General features: G+C 41.7%; 1 protein-coding gene across 1 annotated transcript in view; it reads left to right on the forward strand.

Annotated features, from left to right (window-relative positions):
• The window catches only part of USH2A (usherin), a gene marked incomplete at both ends in the record, with an annotated part of 619,110 nt that overhangs the window by 565,999 nt on the left and 37,785 nt on the right, over nt 1–15,326 (forward strand). The window contains 2 exon segments of the mRNA XM_084245562.1: nt 6,507–6,734; nt 11,919–13,435. Coding sequence (XP_084101688.1) covers nt 6,507–6,734; nt 11,919–13,435 — 1,745 coding nt within the window.

The following is a 15,326-nucleotide window of genomic DNA, read 5'->3' on the forward strand; positions in this document are numbered from 1 at the left end:
ACTGATTTGCCACTTTAAAATTTAATTATCACAAATTTAATTTTTTTCTTCTTCTCCTTTGAAAAATGAGCCATTTCAAAGCCATTCTTCCCCCCCTCCATGTTTTTATGGGAACTGAGGTACCATCGCTCATTTAACAAGATCTCCAGCTTCAGCTGTAACTGATAGAGCCCATTGTCCATAAAGAAAATGTCTGCATTGAATCTTCTTTTTGTTCTGACACCCCCTGTTATGAAATGAATGATGGACTCTAATGAGAGAAGGAAAAAAAAAAGAACCCCACTTTTTCACATATCATTTCTGTCTTCAGAATGTAGATATTTGTGGGAGTAAAGACACAAAAGGAATATCCCAAACTGAACATTTTAAGTTTGAAATTTACAATCATGACAACAAATGACCCTGGTTAAACAATTAAAATGATATCTATCACAGCTGTTGGAAGAGAGCATATGCTTTTATTCTTTCTTGAACTCTTTTAAATGAAAGGTTCATTTTGAATAAAAAGTTTCATTCAAACATGTAACATTAATTAGAATCCAGAGCTAAGAATGCTTTGGCACCTGTGTCCACCTTTGAATGATCCTCATTCTATTTTTCAGCCATGAGTACTGTCCCTCACATTTTCCATCTTTCCTCTGGTTGTTTGTTATAGACAAGGGACTTGGTCAGGGGTAGATGGTGCAAACATGTCCCCACTCAGGAAAAAACACAGCCCAAGTACAAATGATTTTATTCTGATTGTGGGTCGGGACAGAGAACAGAGCAGTTGGCTTCAGTTCAGCTCAGTTATTGTCGCCTCCACCTTCATGATGGCCCAAGACATGGTGGCCAAAGGGTAATTTCAAATATTGAAATTGAATGACTATTCAATAAATAAACTTCAGGAAATATTTTGAAATTCTTATCCCTAAGAAAATACTCCTTTTACCTTCTACATATGACAATTTATACATATTGGCTAAGTAATAATTCAATGAATGAACTAATTAATTCTTGGTAGATTTTTTATTTCATCAGTCACTGACCATGGCTTACACAACAGGGCAAAATTTAAAAATCCTCCCATTACTCCATCAAATTATATCATAGAGCTCTTTAACATAATCAATTCTTAAAATTTCTTGCCTAACATTAGTCATTGTTTCCTAACAACCGTAGTTCAAAAATTTTAGGGTGACATTAACAGCCCTCTCCAATATTCCCCACACATCTCCAGCCCCTTTTAATAACTACCATTCCCCTAGGGTCCTAACAGTCAAGCTAGAATCACCTCCTATCTCTTTCCCAAATATATCCTATGCCTTCTTCCTCCTGTTCTCTCTTCTAGTGTCTTCATATTTTGTCTACTCAAATTGTACACTTTTCCTGACCTATACCAGACACCACCTCCCAATTAAGACTTGACCATCTCCTCTCCCCATGAGAAGTATTTTCCCAGCATTCAGCTGTAGCACTTCCACACTTGGAATTCAGTACTGACCTGCTCTACGAGGTGCTAAGTTCCTAAGAATCGGCAGCCTGTATTATGTGTCCTGTACCCGCCTCCTGCCATGGCAGTATTACAGAATCTTACATGTACAAAGTGAGTGAAAGTGTACGAAGAATGGAATGGAACTGCTAACCAGCAATATTGAAAGTCACCACTGACCATTGTGGCAGCTCTGGCATGCCACTGAGCACTGCCACCTGGCACTGACACACACTTCATGCTCTTAGAGCAACAATGAAAGTAGGGGATAGTTTCTTCTGCCTCTCTTGTTTTGTGAGAATCTTTTATTCTGGAGCAAACCTGTATTTTGTGTATGCCATCAAAAAATATCTTCTCTGTCCCACCAGCTGGGAGCTATGTAGGCAGAGACACCACCAGTAAAATATGTATTTGTTTGAAATCAGTGAAAGTTTTCTGACAGTGTTAACATTCTTCATGCTTATTTGTCAGCATTAAATTGTATAAAAGTCATCCAATGGACTGGCTGGATGGACTCTATCCAAAGCCATAACTTTCAGGTAATGGATAATGAGAAATTTTTGTGCTTCTCGTGTTTTACTTTTAACTAAACCCAAAATTTGAGCCCTTGTCGATAATCATTTTATTTTATCCTCATGATAAGGCAAAATTAAACTTAAGGTAAAACCAAGATATAGCATCCAAATGTCCCAATTGAGTAAGACAGAAGTAGATATACAAGTCCCGATTACAAACATTCTTTTCTGATAAATGATTCCTTTTCTGTGGAAACAAGGCAAACATGGACAAGATTAATAATGCAAAAAAGAAAAAATCTAGACCCCTCTGAAGCACTCTCCGTGCAAAAAATCAAACTTTGGAAGTGACATAATGTCTGGGCATATTCATACTAACTAAGGAGGTTAAGGAATCCTATTAGTATCTATAAGCCAAGTCACCTATTTTAAAGTGAGGAGCCCAGGATAAGGAGCAAAGACAGAAGAAATCCCATTAGCTGGGAATGAAGTTGATGGTCACTGAAAAGATTAACTCTTTGCAAAAGGTAGTAAGCACCCCTAATACCCTGCTGATGAGCACAGAAGCATCTCCACCTCTCAGTTTTCGTTATTACCAGGAGCAGGGCGAAAGGAATCCTGAGGGCCAAGGCAAGTGGGCGTAGTGAACATGCACCACAAAGACCAGCGGGAAAGCTCTGGAAACTGCTGGATCATCAGATCAATAATCTCAAAGATGACTAAGTTCGGTTGCTTTATGCAGTTTAAACATTTGTGCAGGGAGTCTTCCCCACACAGTCTTTTATTGACAGCTACAGATCAATGGTAATTTTTGATCATTTTCAACCTACATAAACCTATTGACCCCACAGCCACCTTTGGGGCACTTCAAGTCGTCAAAAATAATCAGAGGAGATGGTGTAAAATTGTCAGACTGCTGAAGACTCCAAGTAGTTTCGTGTGCCCCCAGGAGCAGAATTGAGGGGTTAGAATGTAGTTCAAATTGCCAGCAGAACTTCTACTGGCTGAGTGTTGCAGGGGGTCTTGTCTTTATGTCTCATAAAAGGACGTGCTGTTATGTATCTCAAATCTGACCCACATGCATGTGAGTTTTTTTTTTTTAAGCATCAGTCTCATTGGAAATATTAGATTGCTGAGAATGAATCATTCCTGCTTTCCTTTATTTAGTCATTCTTTTCATAAACTGCCTAACAAAAATAGTTGGTACTTCTAGAATAAAAGAAAGTATGAATATTATGTGAGTGTGAACATAAAAAAGGACACAAGTATAAGTTGGCAATCCAGAGATCAGGCACAACAAAAAATACATATCTCCAAAGAATCAGTAGGATGGATGAGTTTAAGGGAAGATGTGAGTAAAAGAATGACTGAGAAGAGTAAGAATATCGAGTTAGCACTGTCTCTCAAGGGGAAGGAGTGTTTAGTTGTCAATAAAAATCTTTCTAGCCGGTGGGACAGAATGCTACTGCCTCAAAGAAGGATTTGAATCCAGAACAGTTAAGCTCATGAGTGCTCAAGCAAGTATTCCACATTTAAGGAAAATAACAAGTAACTGAATCAGTGTATAGGTACAACTAATCCACAGAGTGAACCGTGCCCAAATTTTACACCAGCTTTTAAACAAGATAACTCATGTTGGAGACAAAATCAGGAGAGAATAATTATCTCCTAAAATGATGAAGAATAAAATGGTAAAGATTGTTTTACCATGTAAAACTTTTCTTCTTTTTTTTTTTTAAATTAGTGTGGCTTTACTAAATTTTGAGGAAAAGCATGGCTATTCATGAAGTTTATTTAAGGGGTGTGTGTGTGTGTGTGTGCACGCACGCACGCACGCAGGTGTGCACGCACGCTTTATAACTCTTCAAAAGAATGTAATAAGGGAACTTGTCCTTAATATAAAGTTATAATACAAAAATTCTCCTTTACATCCCAATACAGGATCACTGCTTCATTTAAAAAACAAAGGATAGATATAAGCCAAACCTAGCAAAACAACTGTTGTCATTACCTTTTGGAGAGGCATGACTCTAAATATCCCTGTGCCCACCAGGCACACACTTCAACCTCAGACCAGCAGGTCATATTTCTACACTGGATGGTGGAGGTTTGAGACTAGGGCATTTTGAATACTTCTGCTTTCAAGGATCGGAGCCATAAATGTTTATTAAAAGAATCTATAATGAAATCAGTTTTATTTTTTTAATGGTTGCCTGGAGTATGTTGGATGGCTGAATGCCGGTTGTTAATCATTAAGTACTCGTGTTACCAAAAGTGTTTGATAGCATTGCCATCTAGGGGCTGAATGGAATTCTCAGCTCTGAAATAAACTGTAATTGAGCAGGTGCTGCTATTGACAATATACATATGTTTTTGCTTTATAGCCCACATGCTTTTCATGTTTCTTATGACAAAAGCTATCTCTAAATGTCCCCCACAGCCTAACTTTTTTATATGTAATCTGTTAGAGGTGATTACTATTTGCTTTGGAGCATATGCCTTTTTGGCATCTATTACCGGATATTCTGAACAAAGAATTTTTCTTTTTTGCATTATTAATCTTGTCCATGTTTGCCCTGTTTCCACAGAAAAGGAATCATTTATCAGAAAAGAATGTTTGTAATCGGGACTTGTAGCATCTTCAAATTTAATATTCATTATGGTCATCCTAGTTCAGTGCTATATTTATCTAAAAGACCAATCCAATGTTGTGGAGAAATAAGTTTTAAATATTTATGATCTAACTTTTAATATTTTAAAAAAGAGAAATTAGTATTTCTGTAAAATTTGTTTCAGAGTCTGGCCGCTTAGCAAATGTTTAAATATTAAAAGATTTCAAGAGGTTAGCATGTAATATCATAATGGACTTATTGAAACAGGAAAATTGACTTTACAACTTTTCAATAAGTAAAGAAAATTGTATTTTCTCTGCCTGTGTTTAATACATACGAAACATTAAAACAGTTGAAACTTATAACCAAGAATAGAAGAAAACCATGTCAAAACTATTTCTAAAGTGTGTTTTGCCTTTGTCTAGCCAGGTTTAGTTTGGTTTTGTAAAATGGTCTAGTTAATTTTGCCACCTTGCTTTAGAATTTATTCAAAATGGTACTTGGGTCCCCTTGCCACACACACACTTAAGCAGAATTTCCTTACACACATCTTTGTCCTATGCTCTGAGGTACCTACTTCTTCATCTCTCATTCCTCCTCCAGTGCCAACAAGAAAATAGGACAATAGAAAACTGTCATTCCAAACATCTAATAAACTAAAGCTTTTCTCACACATCATGAAGCATAAATACCCTGTTAAGCTAGTCAAAATTTCCTCGTGATCACTCACATCCAATGGCTATGGTACACAACCGAAAATTTGTGTGTGTGTGTGTGTGTGTGTTTACCTGTATGCACATTACTGGTCCACTTGCAGACATAGCTCCTATCTGTAAAAAGTCACATCCATATCCATCCAGCCCAGATGTTGAAAGCACCCCTCAGGGTCTTTCAAAACGTTAGGATTCTTAGATCTAGTTTATTTATGCAAAATATGTTCAATGTTGCTGTCTAAGCAGAAAAAGCTAATGCTGCTATCCTTATTTTTTTTATACCCACAATAACCCAAATTCTCAAAAGCTAGCTAATAATTACTTTAGGTAAATGTCATGGTTTTAGTTATGGCGTTTTACACAAATGAGAACATTTTCACTTTTCCATTGATAATAGGCTTTGCTAGGGGTGTTTAGTTTTCTGGTGTTTGTTTTACCGCATTTGTAAGATATAAATACACACCAAGAGATTGAGAAAGGGAGATTAAAGAGATGGAGAGATCCATATGTATAAAGAAATGTATTTGGAGACAAATGAAAGAGAATCCTGAATGTTCAGGTTAAACCTCCAAAACCTTAGCTTCTCCCCTTTGCTGCCATGCAGCTTGGTTCACCATGCAGCTTGCCATGCAGCTTGTTACCCTAATTAAATGGTATAAAGCAAAGGAGAGATTATTATTCATTTATATGAAAAAAAAATGTTTGAGCATCCCCAAACCCAAAAATAGCCTGCTAAATTTTACCAAATAACACACTAACATCTGATAAAAGCAGGAATGCCATGGTACAGACACAGCCAGTATAAAACAGTTCCAAGAGGAGCCTAGACAGGCCAGTCTTGCTGCTCAGGGCTCCGCTGCCCTAGAATGGCTGCTGCAAAACCAACACTGATGCTCTTTTCCCATTTGTCCTAAAAGCAAACTCCTTTTTGGATTTTTTTTTTCAATTAGAGAAAACAAGTATTAATATCATCTTCCATAAAAGTAAAGTGGCATAATGCCCACTCTGAAAAAACAGGAGATGCCTGGATATGTAGGTTGTCGAGAACAAGGGAAGAAGCCACGTTATTTCCTAACCAATTCAAAACTTGCTGTAGTATTTGTACTGCATTGCTGATGTGCCTTGATCAGAGAATGACCTTCTAGTAACTATTAGCAGTTTCTAAAAGAAAACTAACCTGTTAATTTTCTTACAGGGAACAAGTCATCAAGCCCACCTATTTGGGTTAGAACCATTTACAACATATCATATTGGGGTTGTGGCTGCAAACCAGGCAGGAGAAGTTTCAAGCCCCTGGACTCTGGTTCAAACCCAAGAATCTTCCTCAAGTGGACTGAGAAACTTCACAGTTGAACAGGAGAACAACGGCCGGGCATTGTTCCTGCAGTGGTCAGAGCCGGTGAGAACCAATGGTGTGATTAAGGTAATGTCTACCCTGAATATGAAATCGTGTGTGGTATTCTCCAGATAAATAGATGAGCCCTGACATGCCATCAGGTCACTGTGGGAAGCTCCTTCACAGTCTGTTTAATTCTTCTTGATGGCTCCTCCAGGCATTTCATCAGAGATCACAGAAAAACTAGCTCATGTGCATTGTGATTGCTCTGAACCCAGCACTGGGCTAAGTGCTCTCTGTAGACCATCTCATTTAATCCTCTCGTCAACCCCACTAAGTAGGCACTGCTAAACCCCAGGAGCACATAAAGGCTAAAGGGCTGCCCAGGCCCACATTGCAATGGATCAATAGTTGGGATTGGAAGCTAGGACGTCACACCCAAGCTGATCTCTGGCTGTGTTCCGCCCGCCTCCAGGCTCTTCCTGCTGGTCATGTGCTGAGTCTGGCCGGATATGTGCTGTGAGCAGAACTTGCTAAAGCACAAGACAGGAAGCCCCCCATCCTGTTAACTCTACAACTTCCTTTTGTAGCCATGAAAAAGTCTTTTTTTCATTGACTCTTCACGATTCACCATTCATTCATTTTGGAGTCAGTTCCACGGCTTGACATGCGCATGTGTTTCACTTACCCACCACCAAAGTGCAGTGGCACCCCAGTATGGAACTGACCCTCTGCTCACTGAACAGCCCCCCTCCTCTTCCCATCTGGTCATCATAGGTTTCACTAGATCAAAGAGTTATTTTGATTGTGTTTTGCTAGTTCATTTGCTTTGTTTGTAGTCCACAAATTGTTTATTTACATAAATGATCAGGTAATTGTCTTTCATTTTCTGACTTTTTTCACTTAACACAGTCACCTCAGGGCCCACTCATGTTGTCACAAATGGCAAGATTTTCTTTTTTAACAGCTGAGTAGTATTCCATTGAGCATATATTCCACAATGTTTTTCATCCAGTCATTCATCAAAGGGCTTCGAGGTTTATTCCATGTCTTAGCTATTATGGCTAATGCTGTTATGAGCAAAGGGACACAGATATCTTTTTTTTAAATCTTTTTTTAAGATTTATTTATTTATGCATACAAGAGCTGGAGTACAGGCCAGAGTGTGGGGGTGAGACGATTCATCAGAGTCAGAGTGGAATACAGAACAGGCAAACTGACTGAAATACACTGCTGAGGGGAGCAGCGGGTGAGTCAGGAGAGGTCTGCGCAACATGTGGGACCCTCTCGGCAGCTGGGGATCGAACCTGCGCTGCAGAGGCTGCGGGCAGTTTTGCAGCCCAGCGCTCAACCGCTGCACCACCAGGGGAGGCCCTAAGCTGTAATTTTGGATAAAGCTTCCTTGAAATCCCTATGAGAGGGATAACCATAGGAAATTATCTACAATACTAACTTAGAAATGCAACTGAGGCTCATAGCCTGAGGATCATCCTGAGGGGCTCCCCATGACCATGGCTGCCCAGCTTCAGGCCTCTGGAATAGGAGGCTTGAGCCTATGAGCCCACAGTCTTACAATCCAACCTATAGTCCTAAAATCCCTGTCAGAGGACCAGTCTCTCCTCTCACTTCCATAAAATCCGCGCCAACAACCTTTGACAGTGTTTGCTTTGATCCCAGCACCTGTCTCTTTCCCCACTGCTGCCAACAGAAGTAGCTTGCATTTCACCACATATTTATCAAGCTTCTACTAAACATTAGGGATTTATTCAGGAATGAACAAGACAGGCAAGGTCCCAGTCATCATAGATCATGTGTGTATGTGTGTGTGTGAGTGTGAGTGACTGTGTATGTATGTGAGTGTGTGTGGGGGGAGGTGACAGTGTATGTGAATATGGATGAGAGTGTGTGTGTGAGTATATGTGAGAGTTTGTGTGTGAGTGTGTGTGTGTGTACACATGGTGAGGGTATATAGATGCAATCAAAAAGCTAGGACACAAATAAACAGGAGAATTTCAGAGAATGACGAATGCCATAAAGAAAGTTAGACACAATAATGTAATTGTGTCTGCTCAGGCTATTTTGGAATGAATTTGAATTGACATTTGAGTTGAGCCCTGAATGACAAGACAGAGTCTCATCTGAAGATGTGGAAGCAAAATGTTCCAGACAAAGTGAGCAGCAAACACAAGGCCTAAGGCCAAGAATGAACTTGGCATATTCACAGAAAGAGAAGAAAGCCAGTATGGAGGGCACTGCGCTGGGAGGGAGAGAAAGATGACATTAGAAGAGATGAGAGGAACTGGTAGAAGGTAGACTAGGCCCAACTTTGGAGGCTTTGATCAAGAGTTTGGAATTTACTGAGTTTGAGAAGTTACTGAAGGCTTCCAGCAAAATAAATTGCCCAAATATATGTTTTTAAAAATCACTCTGACTGCTCTGTGGAAACTAGACTAAAAAGAGAACAGTAGAGTGTGAAAGCTACTAAAGAATTCAAGGTGGGGGCTTGATTAGAGAGGGGACTGTGAAGACAGAGAAATGGCAGTGGGTTGAAGATAGATTCAGAAAGTCGAAATGAAAGGTGATTATTAGACCCGACGTGAAACAGAAAGGGGATACTTCAGAATTACTTCTGGGATTGTTCTGGGACCATAAACTGGGGAGGGAAGATTGGAAAATGTACTAGTTTGAGAGGACAAGTCAGTAGTTGTAGGTACAAGTCTAGGAATTTCTAGAAAGTTCTTCACTGAGATGTAGACATTTGGAATTTGTCAGCAGGTGGCTGATATTTAAGCCCATGGGTCTGGAAGACATCATCCTTGAAGAGAATAAATAGAGATGATAAAATCCAGGAGCCAAGCCCTGGTGAATACTAACATTTGGGGGGTGAAGAGAAAGGTGAGGAGCCTCCAAAGGAGAGTGAGAGAGGCATGAGAGGAAGAAGATGAGTGGTCAGTCCTTAAAATGAAGAGAAAATATGACAAACTGGGTTGAGAAATGAAGTCAAATGAGGGCAGAGGAGTCACCCTGGGTTTGGAAAAGAAGAAGTGGTTTTGATCTTGACAAGAAGCTCAAGTGGTGAAAGGGGAAAGCCAGACTGGGATGACTTGAGGGAAGAACAGCAGGTGAGGCATGAGGGCAACTCTTTAAAGATGTTTGCATGAAAAAAAAAAAAAAAAAGCAGAAAGTAGGGCAGCATGTGAGGGAACCATGGTGTCAAATTTTCTTTAAAAATCAATAAAAATACTAGAGTACACTGAAATACTAATGGAATATGCCCAGTAGAGAGAGATTAATTGGTGACACAAGAGATAATGAGAGTAATGGCAGGTGTGAAATCTTTCAGAAAGACGAGAGTGATGGATCCCGTGCTCGGGGCAGAGGTACTTCATCCATAGCAAACAGAAGGCAGGAAAGTAATGTAAGTTTGAATTCACATGGATATGGTGGGGGGTAATACATAACGGGAGAACACTCCTTCCTCAGTGCTTCTACTGTCTCAGTGGAATATGTGGTTATGTCAACAGCCAGCGTGAAGGAGGGAAGAGAATTTGGGTGGCTAGTGGGGTTAAGAGACACATTGAAATAATCACTCTGAAAAGTCAGAGAGTAAACATTTTGGGAAATAGAATAGGACTCTAAGTTGGTTATCACCTGCTTAGAATTTAGGGTAAGAAATTTGAAGTGAGACCCATCAGCATGTATAGGTATTTTTCTCCAAACCCAGGGGGAGCTTGGGTACAAAGGAAGAGCCAAATTTAACACCAGTTAGATATTGACCAAGATATTGACCAACGAGCAGCAAGAGGGCAGGCAGGCAAGATTCAGAAAAGACACTGTCCACCTTCCCTTAGGGGTATTGTCTTGCCCTAAGGCCCCAACAAGAAAATCCTACCAAAATACTACCACCCAATGTAATTAGATTACCAAAGATTTAAGATTATAGAAGATTTATGATTCTGAATAGATGTAAGCTATGTAATCTTAAGTAATGCTCATGTGTATCAAAAATCCAGGTGAAGTTCCTTCCCCAGGAAACACCTATAGGAAACTTTCAAGGCAGCTGTGCCCTGCTTGGGACTCTGACATGTGTCTCCCTCCCTTTTGGGGTTTCAGCATCCTAGGGGGTCATCTTGGACAGGAATGTATCTCACCTCTCAAGTGCACTGACTAGGACACCACTGTTTAAAAGCATTCAAGTTACTTCCCATTTTTCCTAAAGAACAAGGAATATATAGGATAAAAATGTGCTCTGTATCTGTTTAATTTATATGCAGGTGGTTTTCCCAGGACAGAAGAATCCTTTGCTCCAAAGTATTCTTCCATGGCTGGTAAGAGAAAACAGGATTTTTTTTTTCCCATTGTCTGGTCATCAAAGCTTGTATCTATATATCTGCATGTGGGTGTAGCATATCCATGCATCTGTGAGGGCTGGTACACGAACTGTCAGCCTTGGCCCCTGGGGGGGTGGCTGAGTAATCACTAGTGTCTTAGTCTAGTGTCATCTCCTATAAATAGCTTGGGAGAGAGAATGATGTGCCTGACTTACCATCCTCAGCCTGAGATCTGACTGGATAATACCTGCAAAGTAGGAGATTTACATACAATTCCTGACTTCTAAAGCATAAAAATAGGAGGAAACCCCAAGAATACTATAGTTAGCCCCCAACTTACACTGATTCAACTTAATTGACTTTTCAACCCATACATGGTGGAAAGGTGATAAGCTTTCAGTAGAAACTCTATGTCAAGTTTTGAATTAGACATTTTGGTTTCATTTTCAATATAGTTTTCCATAAATAATGTGAGATAGTCAACACTTTCTTCCAGCATAAGCTTTGAGTTAGAGGCCTTTGCTGGACCACGGTGACTGCAAGCATCTGAGCACATGGAAGGTGGCCAGGCTGTGATGTTCAGTAGGGTAGGTGTGTTCAATACATTTCAACTTGGAATATTTTCAACTTAACGAGAGGTTTGGCGGGACATAACTCCATTGTAAGTTGAGGAAGGTCTGTATTTAAGTCCAGGAATCAAGTCCAACAAATACATACTTACAAATATTCAGCCTTAAAAATAAAAAAATAAAGACACTTACACTCCCAAAATTAAAATCAGGATTTCTTTTTTTTTTCCTGAACTAGAGGCATGAAAATGAGGGAAAGGGTTAAAGGGATTCGGCGCCTGAGCCGGAATAGCTGGTACAAGGGATGAAATAGCTTACCAAGAAAATCAAACGCCTCAAGTTGTTTTGCTTTGCCCCTCTCCTTCCTGCAGGCCTACCACGTCTTCAGGGACAGCGTGCTGGAGTACTCCGGCCTGAAGCGTCAGTTCCTCTTCCGACGCCTTCACCCCCTCACACTCTGCACGCTGACCCTGGAGGCCTGCACCGGGGCAGGCTGTGCACACGCGGCGCCCCAGCCTTCACGGATGGGGGAAACCCCTCCCCGCTCCCAGGCGGCTCCTGCCGTGCAGTCTGTGGGGCCCACCAGCGTGGAGCTGAGCTGGACTCAGCCTGTCAACCCAAACGGAAAGATCCTTCGCTATGAAGTGATGCGCAGATGCTTCAAGGAAGGAGCTGGGGGAAATTTGACAATCCCGGTGGAGGAAAAGATAGTTTTCACAGAATATAATACTGAAAGGGAGACCTTTATGTATAATGATACAGGTTTGCAGCCATGGACTCCGTGTGCATATAAAATCTATGCTTGGAATTCAGCAGGCCAGACCAGTGGCTCGTGGACTATGGTAAGGACAATGCAAGCACCCCCAGAAGGTCTTTCTCCACCCAAGATAACTTATGTGTCTGCGAATCCCAACAAGCTGCTGATTTCCTGGATCCTTCCAGAACAATCTAATGGTGTCATCCAAACCTATAGGCTTCTAAGGAATGGGGTGCTCCTTCCTTTCAGCTTTGATGCTATGACTTTTAATTACACTGATGAGGAGCTGATTCCCTTTTCCACATACAGCTACGGGCTCAGAGCCTGCACCAGGGGAGGCTGCACCACCAGCAGCCCTGCCAACATCACTACCCTGGAGGCTGCTCCAGCTGGGCTCAGCCCTCCAGCTTTTCGGGTCATTGGGGCTACCCAAATAAATGTATCTTGGTCCCCACCATCAATTCAAAATGGAAATATCATAAAATATTTACTACGGTGTGATGGTACAGAGTATCCAGCAGAGCAGGGCCTGACTCTGCTGGTCTCCCAGCTGCAGCCTCACACTCAGTATAACTTCTCGCTAGTGGCCTGCACGCTTGGGGGCTGTACAGCTAGCGAGCCCCGGTCTGCCCGGACCATGGAGGCGCCCCCTCAGTCCATGGACCCCCCGAGATTGCAAGTCACAGGCTCAGCATCCATAGAAATCACCTGGAACCCTCCCAGAAATCCAAATGGCCAGATCACAGGTTATGAACTGTGGCGGAATGGAGCGCTGGTGTACACTGGTCTGGGCACTCACTATCACGATTTTACTCTTGCCCCGGGCGTGGAGTACGGCTACACAGTGGCTGCCAGCAACAGTCAAGGGAGTGTCTTGAGTCCAGTCGCCAAAGAGCAAACCAGCACCTCAGCACCCTCAGGCCTGGAACCCCCCAAACTGCAGGCCAAGGGTCCTCATGAGATCATGGTGACCTGGGACCCTCCACTGAGGACAAATGGCCAGCTCATCAACTATACCCTCTTCATCCATGAGCTGCTGGAAAGAGAAACAAAAGCCATACACACAAACTCAACTCAGGAGCCTGCAGGCACACAGTCGCTAGTAGTAAGCCAGCTGAAGCCATTTCACAGGTGGGTAGGCACCTCCAGGTGGCCTTTCTATCATCTAAGCACTCAGTCAGTTTAAATGAAGATTCCAGAAGCAAAGTTCTATGATGTCCCCAAACCCCACCCACCTAACCAACTCGTGGACACATCACCCAGTCCAAACCTGCTTGCGTAACTTCTAGAGCAAAATGCTCCCACGCTGGTGATTCCACACTGTCTGGACCAAGTGGCCCAGAGGAGGGGCCAGGTCCCTAAATCTCAGTCCCTCCTAGAAGCACACTGGCCCCTGGACAGCTCTGAGAGCCCCAGGTGGGTCACTGAATGGAAATGGATATTAAGTTAAAGTAGAAAAAAATACCAGTGAACGGGAGCCTTTACCCTCCCCTGCTGAGACCCACCAAAACTGGTTCTGGGGAGCCCTCTTCTTATGGAATACAGCTCTTCTCCAGGATATTGAGGCTTCTCTATTTCCTTAGTCTCCTAGGCCTCCCCCAGCTCTGACCTTGCGGCTTCTCAGGACGGTGGTGCTTTGCTCCTGCCTGTTTTTGCTGTGCTCCTCTCTGTGCTCACAGACGTGTATGGGTGTGTGTTACCCTCCACACTAGGGAAACTTACCAGCAGCCCATAGATTACAGAATTGCTTGGCACTTTCCCCAGCACATTTTAAGCAAGTTACATCCCCAGAGAGAAGAGTAATAAAAGACATGTTATGCTTAGAATTTAGTAAAATGAACAGAACCACTTTAAAAATATAAAAGGCTGAAAGTGTTGATTTCCAACCACCATTGGTAAAATTCAGCCATTATTGTAATCTACTGGGGTGTAGATTGGGTCCTCCTATAATTATCTTTGATATACAGTGCTGTTGAAATGAAACACTCATGGTCTTTTGTGACTACTTGTGACAATTATTTAGGGTTGCATTAAATATTAAACAATAATTAAAACTTCCACAGGTAGCTTCCATGGTAATCCACATGTGGTGTGGCTGGATTTTACCTTCCCCTTGCCAGCACACTAAAAAGAGTCCACTGAGCTACAGTCTCTACATTTTATACCAGCTTCCTCTTTGCCTGGCTGGTTCCCTGCAAGTTTCAGGGAAACTTTTTGAAACTCTTACTCAAAAAGATTTCCAAGGAAGGAAAAGATTTCCAGATGTGAAAAGAGCACTTTTTTTTTTCCCAGACTAGAAAAATAAAGTTTGATTGATCACAAACCCAGCAAAGATTTTTAGTAGACAAGCGATGTCTTTTCATTATACGCAATAACTGAAGATGTAAGTGAAATGAATGACTTAAAACAGAATACCACTTCTATATGAAGCTCATGTAGTTTTAGATTTTCCAGCAAATTAATGTTTACTGAATATTGCAAATTAATTAGTGTGTCCTTGCTGTCACAACCCCCACCTGGCCAGTCGGTGGATCACCCTAAGTGGCAGAAGGAAAATGACCCAGATGTTTTGGTTTTTTTTTTTTTTTACCCACAGGTAATTCAGAAAATGCCTAGGGAAATCAAATGCTTAGGGAAATCAAACAGACCTCAGAATGTCTGTCAGATTGGCCCTGCATTACTATGGATTCGTGCTCCTGTAAACTGGTAGCCCTGTGACCTTGCAGTGGAGATGTGCAGGAGAGGGACGAGAGGGAAGCGAGGAGCAGAGTAGAAAGAGATCACCGTGCAATCAAGAATGGGAAGAGGAGAAACAGAAAGAAAGCAAGAGAACAGAGGGCAGAGAAGCAGAGGAGAGGCAGCAAACAGAAGCGACAAAGGCCAGAACTCAAAGAAATAAAGGGAGAGAGAAAGATGGTAGAGGCTTGCTGGAAAATTAGAGGAGCCATAAAATCACTGGGGCATAAGAGGAGAGGGAAGAGCTCATACTGCAGCCATAGGCACCAGGTACTAACCCAGAGTC

The sequence above is a fragment of the Talpa europaea genome (assembly GCF_964194135.1).
Source record: "Talpa europaea genome assembly, chromosome: 10".
Lineage (NCBI taxonomy): Eukaryota > Metazoa > Chordata > Mammalia > Eulipotyphla > Talpidae > Talpa > Talpa europaea.